Source organism: Capra hircus, chromosome 6, assembly GCF_001704415.2.
Source record: "Capra hircus breed San Clemente chromosome 6, ASM170441v1, whole genome shotgun sequence".
NCBI classification, from domain to species: Eukaryota; Metazoa; Chordata; class Mammalia; order Artiodactyla; family Bovidae; genus Capra; species Capra hircus.
The window spans coordinates 70,766,100-70,779,816 of NC_030813.1; the positions used below are offsets into that span (position 1 = coordinate 70,766,100).

Consider the following 13,717-nt stretch of genomic DNA (forward strand, 5'->3'; position numbering starts at 1 on the left):
GTGCTCTGCAGAAACTAGAATGAATAAAAATCAGAATAATAAATGCATGCTGTTCGTGTAGAAATTCAGGCTACTTTTAGTGACAGGGATGCATAATTGCTTAATAGATTCAGCCATGAGAAATGCTCAAGGAAATCCTTGATTTTGAGTAGTTAAATATTTGGTAGTTGAAGACTTCATTTGCTTTGAAAATTTGAGAATATTGTACTTGTGTGTGTTTGTGTTTTAATCACTTATGTTAAGAGAAAGCTATATACATTTAAACTTTAAAATGTCTTAGTACTATTTTTAGCTTCTCTAACAAGGCATGATTTGCATGGGTCTGTTGACTCAGTGACCTTAAAGGTGGTTTGTAATGGCCAAAAAATGAAACAGAAAAAATCGGTGATTCTTTGCCTTGAACTTGCATTGCTATAATTATTCTTGAATTGCTTATTGAAGATGTATATAGAAGTCAGATTCTTAATTCTAAACGGAAGTTTCATATCTTTGATGAAAACGGCCATTTGTTTCCATTTCAGATCAAAATTTGGTGAAAAATAGGGTTTTAGGAACTACAAAACTACCCCAAAGTGTTTTCTTAATACGCGTTACCCTTTCCAAGATTCCTGTAGGTGTTAGAAAAAGTGCTAACACCAAGATTCTGTAGGTTAGGTAGCCTGTGATGGTTGACTAGAAATCTGTGGTCTGTTTGGTGTCTCATAGACTTGCAGAATGAATTTAGTGGTTGCTGGAGAGAAGGGATAGTTAGGGAGTTTGGGATGGACATACATACTCTGCTATGCTTAAAATATATAACCAACAAAGACCTACTGTATAGCACATGCAACTCTGCTCAATGTTATGTGGCAGCCTGGATGGGAGGAGAGTTTGGAGGAGAATGGGTACATATGTTGGAGAAGGGAATGGCAATCCACTCCAATATTCTTGCCTGGAGAATCCCATGGACAGAGGAACCTGGTGGGCTACAGTTCATAGGGTCCCACAGAGTGAGACATGACTGAAGCGACTTAGCATGGCATGGATACATGTAAATACAAGGCTGAGTCCCTTCACTGTTCACCTGAAACTATCACAATATTGTTAATCGAGTATACCCCAATAGAAAATAAAAAGGTTAAATTTTTTTTAAATGCAAAAAAATATAATTATAGAAATCTTACAAATTAGCAAAAAAAAAAAAAGCGGTTGGGGGGGAAGAGAAACTTATCTCTTTGGTAATAATAAATGTCAAATAAATGTCACACAATAAAGGTTTTTACCAGATCTAGGACAAATAAAAGGCCAAAGATGTATTTTAACCCTAATTAATCCTGACTCTCTACTTTTCTGTCTCTCTCTTACACACACACACCACATTTTCTTTTTTCATTCATCCACTGAAGGAGATTTGCATTGCTTTCATACTTTGATTGTTGTAAAAATTACTGTGGTGAATGTGGGAGTACAGATATTCTAGATAAGAAAAAGTTCTGCATTTTCCATAATGGATATAGCAATTTATGTTCCCACCTTCCTGTTATGTTAAGGAACCAGAAGTTTTATTTTCTCTGCATTTTTGCCTATACTTGTTATCTTTTGTTTGTTTGTTTGTTTGTTTGTTTTTGATGATAAATAGGTAGACAGATTTGAGGTGGTAGCTCATTGTAGTTTTGATTTACCAGTAACCTAGAATGACACTGGTAGCATTACATCAATAAAATGTTATCTGGTAGCATTTCCAGATCCACATTATGAATTTAAAATTTGTAGCAAATGGTATTTGGAGATTTCTCTTCAATCTCAAAGATCTGTCCTTTAATGACAGACCTACTTCAGCTTCCCTGGTGGCTCAGACAGTAAAGAATCTGCCTGCGATGTAAGAGACCCGTGTTTGATCCCAGGGTCAGGAAGATCCCCTGGAGAAGGGAATGGCAACCCACTCCAGTATTCTTGCCTGGAGAATCCCATGGACAGAGGATCCTGCCGGGTTACAGTCCGTGGGGTTGCAAAAAGTCGGACACAACTGAGTGACCTAACACTTTCACTAGTTGAGTAAAAGAATGGTGGTACAGAATGGCCAGCAGGACAAGAAAAGTCTGGAGAATGAAAGGGCTTGCCTTTCATCTTTGGGCTTATATGGAACACAAATGATGTTAAGCTCGATTGGATATCCACATGACTGCTGAACACCAAATTCTCAGAATCACTGGTTTCCCTTCATTTATGGCAAAGTGTTAACAGAGGGGTTGAAACAATTTAAGGAAATGCTAACTAATGTATTATTCCTAAACCACTGCATCACATAATTAACATCCTGTCTGGTGTAAGCGATTATTTATAGATCATACAGTATATTCAAATCAGTCAAAGTAATAAATCATTCAGAATGAGGCCTTCGATGGGAATGTTCCCTTTGACCACATCTGCAGAATCCGGGCTGCTTTTTATATATTTGTGGTCATTGTTATTATTTAGTCGCTAAGTCGTGTCTGACTCTTGCAACCCCGTGGACTGTAGCCCAACAGGCTCCTCTGTCCATGGGATTTCTCAGGCAAGAATACTGGAGTGGTTGCCGTTCCATTCTCCAGGGGATCTTCCCAACCCAGGGACTGAACCCACGTCTCCTGTGTTTCCTGCATTAGCAGGCAGATTATTTTACCACTGAGCCACCTGGAAAGCCAGCTTCTCCCAGGGATCTTGTCAAACCCACGTGTCTTGCAGATTCTTAACCACTGAGCCACCAGGGAAGCCCATTTGTGGTCATAGTTAAATCCAGTTATGGATGGTTAGACCATCCTTCCAGGGAGAAGCTCCCCAATGTGGAATACCCTGCAACAACTTGGGCAGCCCACCATTTGGCACAGGTGAGTGTAGGGCTGTCACGACAGCCTTGTAGCTAGATGGCTTTGGATAGCCTGCTTGCCAGCCATCTGAGTCACCCACCTGGCTGCAAGTCTCAGTGATTATATTTAGGGTAAAAGTAATACTATCAGGTTTGGGGCACCTTTCCAGATCTTCATGAGTCAAGAGAGCAGAGTCACTAGGACTTTGCCTTTTTGGATAATGGACATGTTTCCAACTGCTTAACCATTTTTAAAAGTGATAGGACCTTCCAAACACTTGAGTGTCCAAACCTTACTTGTGTTAGAGGCTAAAATTTTGAGACTTAATGTTGACACACTTACCAGGTTTTGCTTGAGAGGCTTTGCTTTTTAGTATTTTTCTTTTCTTTTTTCTGGTTGCTGCTGCTGCTGCCAAGTCACTTCAGTCGTGTCCGACTCTGTGCGACCCCATAGACTGCGGCCCACCAGGCTCCCCCGTCCCTGGGATTCTCCAGGCAAGAATACTGGAGTGGGTTGCCATTGCCTTCTCCGTTTTTTCTGGTTAGGTGGATTTTATTCGACCTACTTCTGTATTGAATTATTGGAGTTCTTCAACATTAAATAAAGCTAGTGCTACAAAGATAAGTGCTAAATAAATCAGAACTCCTTTCTGATTTATTTACTTGCTTTTCAGAGTTTGCTGTAAGACTACCACAGTATACCCGGAATGAGGCCTGGTTTGTGCCTCATTATACACTTATACACGTTTGTTTTTAGATTAAAACAATATTTTCATATTAGAAAATTGTTATATGACAGGTATGATAACTTGAAATTATAAGTAGGCAAAAATAAGAATGAAATAAGTTTAATTCTTCCTTTTAAAGTTGATTTACATTTTAACCAGTGCTAATATATCTTCACAGACCACTTAAAAAAACTTTTTTTGGGGGGGATGACAAAAATGAAGTTCTTTTGCATCACTTTGTGTTTTGGTGCTGAACAGTGAATTCATTGTGAGCCGTTTTCCGTGCCGTAATATTTCTTCTACAGTGCTGTGCTTAGTTGCTCAGTCATATCTGACTCTGTGATCCCAGGGCTATAGCCCACCAGGCTCCTCTGTCCATGAGGATTCTCCAGGCAAGGATACTGGAGTGGGTTGCCATGCCCTCCTCCAGGGGATCTTCCCAACCCAGGTCTCCCGCATTGCAGGCAGATTCTTTACCATCTGAGCCACCCAGGAGGCCCAAATATCACTTTGCTATCTCCTTGCATGGATATTTCATGATTTCCTTAACCAGTATGTGATACCATTTTGAGACATTGTGGTGTTACGAGGTGAAACTCTGAAATAATGTGAATGAATTTTAAAAGAAATCTATTAAATGATTATTTAAAGTTTATAATTATTTAATCTCAAATGAGCAACCTTACTCTAGTGGCAGGAAGTCAGTGAGCTTATCATCTGTCATTGTCTTTCATGCTCCTATATCTTGAACATATGTCTAGGAAGGTAGGCTGTGCTGACTTGCAGGACAGTTCCAAATTAAGGAATAACGTTAGTATGGGTAGCTAATCTACGTAAAAATAGTTTCTTGTCTTTCTACATTAATTTTTTTAGAGGTAATTTGAGATACTTGACAGTATCTGAAGTCTGTTTTTATTTTCTTTTCCTGAACTTGAAATGAGTTTTTGTTCTTAAATTGCTTGGGAGTTATGAGTGTTGTTTTTGATGTGACACTTTAATATTTCCTCCTTATGAAGAGGATCTTTGTCGATGCAAGAATTGCTGGAGACATTTAAACTGGAAGAATAAAGGAATATCATGGCAACCTACTTTTAAAGCAGAGTTTGAGTCTCATATTTTGAAAAAATTTAGGCGTGTTGGCATGATTTTTCTTTCATGTCTCTTAAGAAAGTTGGTGGTCTGGCTGGGTGTGTAGCTAATTTGGGGGATCTATTCAATCACTGAACTGATTGGAGAACAGGGTAACCTATCTAGATCGTTAGCCCTTTGTTAGTATGATCTGGCCTTTATTTCATGTTTGTGGTGTGAAAGCAGAAGAGGTGTAACTGCCTACTTCAGTATTCCTGGGCCTTCCCTGGTGGCTCACACAGTAAAGAATCTACCTGCAATGCAGGAGACTGGGTTCATTCCCTAGGTCTGGAAAATCTCCTGGAGAAGGGACTGGCCACCCACTCCAGTATTCTTGCCTAGAGAATTCCATGAACCTGGTGGGCTACAGTCCATGGGGTCAGAGTCTGACTCGACTGAGACACTTTCACTTTTTCATTTTCAAACTTCAGCTAGAATTGACCGTGGCCCTGGGACATACTTTTCTAAAAATAGCCTGAGTAGTCGCTTTCATATGAGTGGAACTGCTGCTCTATGGAAATTTCCTTTCCAATTGAGCCCCACGTGTTTTTACATCAAATTAGTCTCCTTCGGTTACAGATGTATACATGGTCACCTATAATGTATAGTGGAAATTTAAATTAATCCAAGAATAGGTATGTAATTTTTCCATGGGCATTGTGTTAACCCTTCTCTTCCACTTCTAAATTAATGTGGAAAAATGAATCCACTACTTATAGAGTAGAACCATAGCGCTTTATCACATGTCTGCACTCCTAGGCAGCAATTGGGCTACATTGTAACATGTGTACACATCCCCCACCCCAACCCCTGGGTCGCTGATGATGGTGCTCTTGTAAATTGAGCACAGTGATTCTGGCTAAGGAAGGCTTTCTGCAAGTAGTTTCATCATTTTTTGTAAAGCTAACTACCAAGATAGGGAGATCTTTTTAATGGCTGTTTAGAATAAGGAGTGACAAACTATAGCCTTTTGGCCAGATTTGACAAGTATCCTGTTTCTGAATGGCTCATAATCTAAGAATTTTTTTATTTCTTTGGGATGGGTGGGAGGTAGGAATGATTTAAAAAAACAAGATTTGTGAGATGTGAAAAAATGATTTAAAAAAATAAGATTTGTGAGATGTGAAAAAATTTCAGTGCGTGTGAATAAAATTTTAGTGGAACACAGCTTTGCACATTTGCATACATGTCTGTGGCTACATTGAGTGTATGTAAGAGAGACTCATAACCCCTAAAATGTAAAATATTTAGTTTCACCTTTCGCATGAAAAGTTAGCATACTTTTTATTTAAGACATCATTTTATTAGGAGAATGATTTTTTTTTAATGATAGACATTCTGCAAAACATAACTGGATGCAGAAGACTGTAGTTGAAGTTTTGTTTAGTTAGTTAAATGAAATTCTGTTAAAGTACTCACACACCAGTTTCTAGATGTCTTTAAGAATGTATAAAACAAAATGTAATTTCTTTAATTTTTTATTAAAATATGGGTACAGTGTTGTATTAGTTTCTGGTGTACAGCAAAGTGTTTCAGTTCTGTGTGTGTGTGTGTATGTATTCTTTTTCATATTCTTTTCCATTATGATTTATTGCAAGATATTGAATATAATTCCCTATGTTATACAATAGGGTCTTGTAGTTTATATTGTATATATTAGTATCCAAAATGTACTTTCAAAATATCTGTTCTGAAGATTTTTTTTTTAAGTATAATACTCCTTTTATAGGTAAAAGTTAACCCAAGTTTTCAAATACTTGTTTAGTTGATTTAAATTCCTATATTATAATGATATTATGGCAGGAATGTGGATGTGACCCAGATCCAAATCAGGATAGTGACAAATTGCTACAAAGCATCACTGTGTTGCTGATAAATATCATGAGACCTACAGTTGTAAAAACAAATTCATCCTTGTGATTCCTCTTCATTTAGTGTTTTGTTATATGGACACTTGGGCTTCCCAGGTGGTTCAGTGGTAAAGAATCCACCTGCCAATGCAGGAGATGTAGGTTCGACCCCTGGGTCCGAAAGATCCCCTGGAGAGGGACATGGCAAGCCACTGCAATATTCTTGCCTGGAAAATCCCATGGACAGAGGAGCCTGGTGGACTACAGTCCCTGGTATTGCGGAGTTGGACACATGCATGTACACACACACGCACACACGGACACACACATGCACACACACACGGACACTAAAGTCTGAGTTCTTTGCTGATTAGAGAGTGTGGGCAGGTGTGTGTTTGTAGCAAGATTTGGTGGAGTTGGTTGCTGCTGCTGCTGCATCGCTTCAGTCGTGTCCGACTCTGTGCGACCCCATAGACAGCAGCCCAGCAGGCTCCCCCGTCCCTGGGATTCTCCAGGCAAGAATACTGGAGTGGGTTGCCATTTCCTTCTCCAATACATGAAAGTGAAAAGTGAAAGTGAGTCGCTCAGTCGTGTCCGAGTCAGTTAGCGTAAGCCAAAAACTATGCTCATCTCTTTCCCACCAGTTACTTGTATACTTCCTCCCACCCCCAGCTCCTATTATCTGTGCTGTGTTCTTTAAAATTCAACTTGTTCTTGCCTTCCTTATGGACCTGATGGTGGTGAAAAGGAATTTTTTTTTAAGATCGTATATCTGTGGGATAAATCAGCAAATGGTTGGGGTTTTTAATTGCATGAGCAGTAAATTCTCAGAAGAGTTACAAGCACTGAAATCTGCCTACGAGCTGATCAGTGTTGTCGGAGATGCCAGATGACTCAGGTCCACAGTGCTTTGAAAGGAGACAAGGCTATTTTTTTATCTCTACAGGAAATACATAACTTATACACCTCTTAGGCTTATCTAAACCTCCAACTTGGGAGGATTTAGGGAATGTGTCATTTGGTATACTGCTGATTGCAGAATATCTAAGAAAACACAGCTCAGATTTAACCTGGCGAATTGCAGGGAGTTATGTATCTTTAAAAGCAAAATGCATATTTAATGACTTAGACGGTGCGTTGAGGCACTTACAAAATGCAGATGAGCCCAGATTTTCATTTTTAGGAATCAGAATTATACCTAGCTCATTCTTTATGCATTAAACATGTTCCTTGTGCAACTTGCCATGTATAGCCCCAGCTGTACTCGTGTAATTTAGCGCTCTCAGAATGAAGTCTCTTGTCACCAGCATTAGGGACAGGGCTGGAATTAGGATGAGGCAAGAGAGATGCCTAGGGTGCAGAATTTAAGGAGGTGCTCACTCTTGGTGTCTACCTGAATCTGCAGGACCTGGAGGATGAGAGCCTTCTTAAATTCCTCACCTTAGGTGTTTTTCTTGCCACATCCTTGTCCTGGCCCTGATGGGGTCCCTTGAAGATTTTCTAAAATAACCCCATTCTGGGTCAGATTCTCAAATTACTTAATCTTGGGGGAGGTGAGGTGGGCCAGGAATGTGCTTTTTAACCTCATCTCTCTGTGCTTCAAATGCACCTTGAAGTGTGAGGGGCCCTCTGAGCTTGGTTGGCCAGCCTACGAGCCAACAGGACAAAAGCTGCTTGGCTTGCCTCAGGTTATAGTTGGGATAGTAGCTTAGAAATGTGCCTGATTAACCAGCACACAGGAACAAGTCGGCCAGCCGGACCACACTGTTTGCCAGCCCTGGCCATTGTATAGCTGCTACCAGGTGTCGCGCTGGAAGGCTTGGATCTTAGGGCACTTGTAACCAAAGCTAAATGTAATTGATTATGTAATTTTCAACTGTTCCAATGTTTTGTAAGTTTATTATTAGCTGTGTTCATTGTAAAAAAAAAATTAGAAAATAAGTCAAAAGAATGAAACAGATATTGATGTATAACTCTACTACCCAGATACAACAACTATAAATATAATGCACCCTTTCAGCCCCCTCTTTTTTTTCCCTACTGAGTAATAGTTAATTCCACTAAAAATCCAGGAACAATGAATGACAAGAGGAAGGTTGTTATGAGGAAATCTGTCTTATGAACTTGATTCCCATTTGAATTCTGTCCAGTTGGATTCTATCCAGTTACCTTTGCTATCTGTGTGTGGACCTTCTCTCATCGTTAATCTCAGTATGGAAGAAAAAATCCACGTGGCCAGGTTTATGTGCCGATTTCTTATCTCGTGGCCCACTATTGCAAAAATGGTGTAACAGGAAAGTCACCATAGGCTGATATTCCAGGTCCCTTCTTGTGACACTGAATTCCTTTGGAATTTGAAGGACTTGTTTCTTTGGGAGGACTTAATAATTAACAGCTCTTACTGTGTGTCTGCCACAGGTCAGACTCTGCTAGGAGTCAGAAGTACAGTCCGTAAGACATGGTCCTTGCCCTTGAGAACAGTCGGATGGAGGCAGACCAGGATATTATAGAAGTGCGTCAGGTGCTCTAAAGTGCTTCGGGAGTAGGGAAGCGAGACCAACCAACTTGGCTTTGGAGAGTTGAGGATGGCTAGGAAAAGGAGATGACACTTGAATTCAGTCCAGAGAGACCTGCCGTATGGCGCCTGCCGTCTTCAGCAAATAGCATTCTCCTCAAGTTCCACTATTTTCTGTGTTATGTCCTACTTTTCAGCCTGGTCACACAGTTGCCCATGATAATTAAATGAAACTTGCCAGATGGACGCTTTCGCAAGACGATGGCTTGTCTTCTTGCTCTATTTGTGAAAGCTGGCGTTGGATCCAAACTCTCAAGGATGCCCCTACCTTGAGATTGCTTTTGGAGTGTTGCTCTTTTGTGTGTATTAGCCAAATGGCCTGCCCATCAGCAGGGCCAGGTTGAATGACAGGTGGGTGTGCCATGCATGCAGACACTTTGATCCCTGCCAAGCCATTTTGCCTGCAAGGAGATGAGGTGCTGAGAGGTTGTTCTACAAAGATGTCATTTATCAGCATTACCTTCCTTCGAAGAAATTAGTTTCTGACCTGTTGGCCTTTTCCTCTGACCACATATATTTATTTTTCCTATCAGTTGCAATGTAATCAATGTCAAATTCCCAGTTCTTCGGGTTAAAACACATACATGTTATCATGCTGTGTTAAGCAGTTTCTCTTCAATATCTAATATCTTTATATATTGAAAAGAATATGTAGAGTGACCAATACAGTTAACTTAATTGGTACCAAACTTGATTAACCTAGGAGGGTGGGTACTCTAAGGAGAAAAAATAATAAATGAGTAGTAATAAAGTAGTAATTAATACTTAAAAATTTTTTTTGAAAATTCATTTACTGGCTATTCTGGGTCTTGAGTCAAGGCATGTGGGATCTTCAGTTGCAGCATGTGGGATCTAGTTCCCTGACCAAAGATCGAACCCAGGCCCCCTGCACTGGGACATAGGGTCTTAGTCACTGAAGCACCAGGGAAGTCCCATTAATTAATGCTTTTACTGTTTGATTTCTGTGACTCATTCTTGATTCTTTGTCAAGAATCATTTCACTTCATTGTCACAACATCACTATGAAGAATTCCTGTTGTTACTGTTGTTATTCCCATTGGATACCCGGAGACTTGGTGGGCAGCAGAGAACCACCAAAAGCCAGAGCTTGGGTACAGTTCTGTCCACCACACACAGGGCCACCCATAGCTCTGTGCACAGGCTTGGGGGCGGCACCCGCGATGCTGTGCCAGGGATGCAGGATGAGCTCACCACTGTCCCTGCCGTCAGATGCTTCCAGTGTAGTTTACTCATTCTCAGAGGGTTCACATCCTTCAAGTGTATTACCAGTAGAACAGCTGAATGTAAGTTCTTTTCCCGTTCACTAATCTCAAGAATTTGCAGGGTACCTTTGATTGAATATCAGTTGATTATTATAGTTACACAGAAATGTCAAATTAGAGCATTCCTGCTGATACAATTTACTTTTTCAGTGATTGTACTCAGGTTTAGACATATGTATGAGTAAAACTCTTGGGCTGGTTTCCTCTTCTAATTTTCTATTCCTATTTTGCATTTGAAATAAAAGTTTGGAGTTAAAAGCCCATATTGTGTTTTACTCTGATGTTTTGGCTTCTCTTTAAAGGGGTGATTCAGCTCCTTGTCTGCACCATCCCTTCCACACCCCCATCAAAAAAAGGAGGGGGGAAATTTTCAAGGGGGGGGGAATCTTATCTCTTCCTGTAACTCCTCCTAATTTTTTCTAGTTCTTGCAATAACGAAATTCCAATGAGATTCTGATAGCAGGAATACTTTAATAAACAGTGTTGTTGTTAAGTCACATCTGACTCTTTGCAACCTCGTGCACACCAGGCTTCCCTGTCCCTCACTATCTCCCGGGGTTTGCCCAAGTTCATGTTCATTGAGTCGGTGATGCCGTCCATTCCATCTCATTCTCTGCCACCCTCTTCTCCTCCTGCCTTCAATCTTTCCCAGCATCAGGGTATATTCGAATGAGTCAGCTTTTTGCATCAGGTGGCCAAGAGTATTGGAGCTTCAGCATTTTCACCTGTTAGACAGTTGGGAACCCTAGAATCCTGATTAGAACCCATCTTTCAGGTTCCCCATCCCTGGGAACAGAAACCTTGCCAGGTGGTCCTGCAACCTCAGTCATCCCTGAGGCAGGGAGAGCTCAGAGACCCACACATCCACAGGATGAACAGTCCACACGGGGGCTGGATAGCTTTAACCAGGAAAGCCTTTTTCTTGGTCAAACCTTCACATCCGCCTACCTGTACCTTCCATTCACTGGTTCACATTCTCCCCTTTGAGCAACATGTTCCCTCAGGGTCCCTTTAATCCTTGAGAAAGTTTTTAAAAATTCAGAAATTGTGGAGGGAGCCTTGGTGAGGTTTTCTAGCAGTCTGACATATGGCCGCTTCTCTCTTCCTCCAGCAAAACCAGAAATCCTGACACATGACAGGCTGGTGAATGGCATGCTACAGTGCGTGGCTGCAGGGTTCCCGGAGCCAACCATCGATTGGTACTTTTGTCCAGGAACCGAGCAGAGGTGAGATGATTATTTTGGATACCACTTAACACTCATCAGGAAGACTGCAATTCAGTTGAATTTCAAGTATGTTTTCGAAGTATTTTTTTTTTTAAACTTTGTTTTGATTAATTTTTTTCTATCCATGTGGCTTTTTAGAGAGCATAATTGCTGTATTTTTCTTGGTAGACATTAATTTTGTTTGTTGAAACATGATTACTGAACGACATCTTTATTTTGGTGGTTATCTTTTGGATTTATCATGCAATTTCCAGCCTGCAGGTAGATAAAGCAATTTCCCAGGACAGAGTAATTAGATTTCCAATATATACACAGGAGGTAATATGTGTGGGAAATGTGACTGTAGTTATCATGAAAAAAATTACCTCAGAAGTTAATTGCCAAGTTACCAAAAAAGTAATGATCGCACAATTACCATACATATGGCGCTGGGGAGCTACATGTCTTAAAAAGGTTTTCTCCTTGATGAGGTGCCCAGCCCCTGAGCAGAGCGCATCTGGAATTGTACTTCCTCTCTTTCACAATCCACACTTAAGCCTTAAATTGTCCTTTCGCATTACCTGAAGATGAAAATGGGGTCAGCTTCACTGTTTTTATCCATCAAATGCTATTTTACGCTCAGGCTTTAAAGCCCAGTGTAACATCACAATTGAGTAGTTACAGTAATAATAGAAATTTCATTTTTCACAGAAAAGCTCTTTTTTTAAAAAATAAACAGCAAGTTGGAGAGGTTATGTAAGACTTGTTCTCAGCTGGGTTTTAGTTGAGTGTTTTCTTTGGGGGAGAAGTAGGGAGGTTCAAGACCCCTGGAAAGTTTGCCCACAGGGGACACAGCCCCAGTAGTTGTAGACATTCGCTGAGAAGATGTTTATGGAATGCCAACTATATGCTGGACATGGGTCTAGTGAACAAAACACACCTGAGTCCCATTAGTGAGTTTATATTCTAGTGAGTAGAGATGGATAGAAGACTGACAACTACCATATGCAGGTGTTACGAGCCAAGGGAGAAAGTAAAACCAGGTATGGGAACAAAATTGCTAGGCATGTGGGGGGGATAATTTAAAACAGAGTCATCTGAGTCCGGTTCCTGATGATCTTTGCCACCTGGAGTTCATTCAGCCCAGCAGGCACTGTCTCCATCTCCCTCCATGGCACTTCGAGCCAGAGCATCCTCACTTCCAGGGTGTGGGGGTGGCCCTGTCTTCATCCCTATAGACTTTATTGCTTTCCTCCTCCACCGTCTTCCTTTTCAACCCTGCATACATCTGTTCACAACTACTTTATAAATGGCTGCTGTGTGCAGGGATGGGAGCCAGCGGTCTTACTGAATTCATCTCTAATCCTTTCAGTAACCCTCCAAGATGGGTATTACTACCCCAGTTTTACAGCTGTAGGAACTGAGTCTTGGAGACTTAAGTACTACTCACAAGTCAACAGAGTAGGTGTTTGAGTCTGGATTTCAAACCCACATCTCACCTCAAAACCTCTTCTCTTTCTCCTCTCCCAAGTGCTTTTCTTGCTCTCAGTGGCACAGACATGTTCATTTGTCATCACACTTCCACTTGTAAAAGGGAATATCTGATTATGAATCTCTGACTTGGTTTTAAAAGTATGCCGTATGCAATGCATTCAATTGATTTTCTCTGAGAGTAAGTCTGGGCTGCTGTTTCTCCCACCTAGGTGTTCTGTTCCTGTTGGGCCAGTGGATGTACAGATCCAAAACTCATCTGTCTCACCATTTGGAAAACTAGTGGTTTATAGCACCATTGATGACAGCACATTCAAACACAATGGGACGGTGGAATGCAGGGCTTACAACGATGTGGGCAAGAGTTCTGCCTCTTTTAACTTTGCATTTAAAGGTAACAACAAAGGTATATTCTTTTTAATCCAATTTAAGGGGATGTTTAGACTCTGCCTGCCATGTCAATCATGACTTTTAAGTCCATTCCATCACTGGCATGTCATTTCCGGTAATATCTACATTACGCATGTGATTGTCATCAAACGTACTAAGTTTCATTCTGTGCTAGTTTGTTAATAAAGTGTGTGCAGTAACCATGCACTTTATGTGTTTTATGTATTTTATGCGTGTGTGCAC

The 13,717-nt window shown here is 40.7% G+C and overlaps 1 protein-coding gene across 2 annotated transcripts in view; it reads left to right on the forward strand.

Moving 5' to 3' along the window:
* KIT (KIT proto-oncogene receptor tyrosine kinase) overlaps nt 1-13,717 on the forward strand; it is an 82,677-nt gene that overhangs the window by 54,868 nt on the left and 14,092 nt on the right. The window contains exons 8-9 of one of the 2 annotated variants that reach the window (XM_018049156.1): nt 11,500-11,614; nt 13,297-13,478. In XM_018049156.1, the coding sequence (XP_017904645.1) occupies nt 11,500-11,614; nt 13,297-13,478 (297 nt within the window). 2 annotated transcript variants of the gene reach the window in all.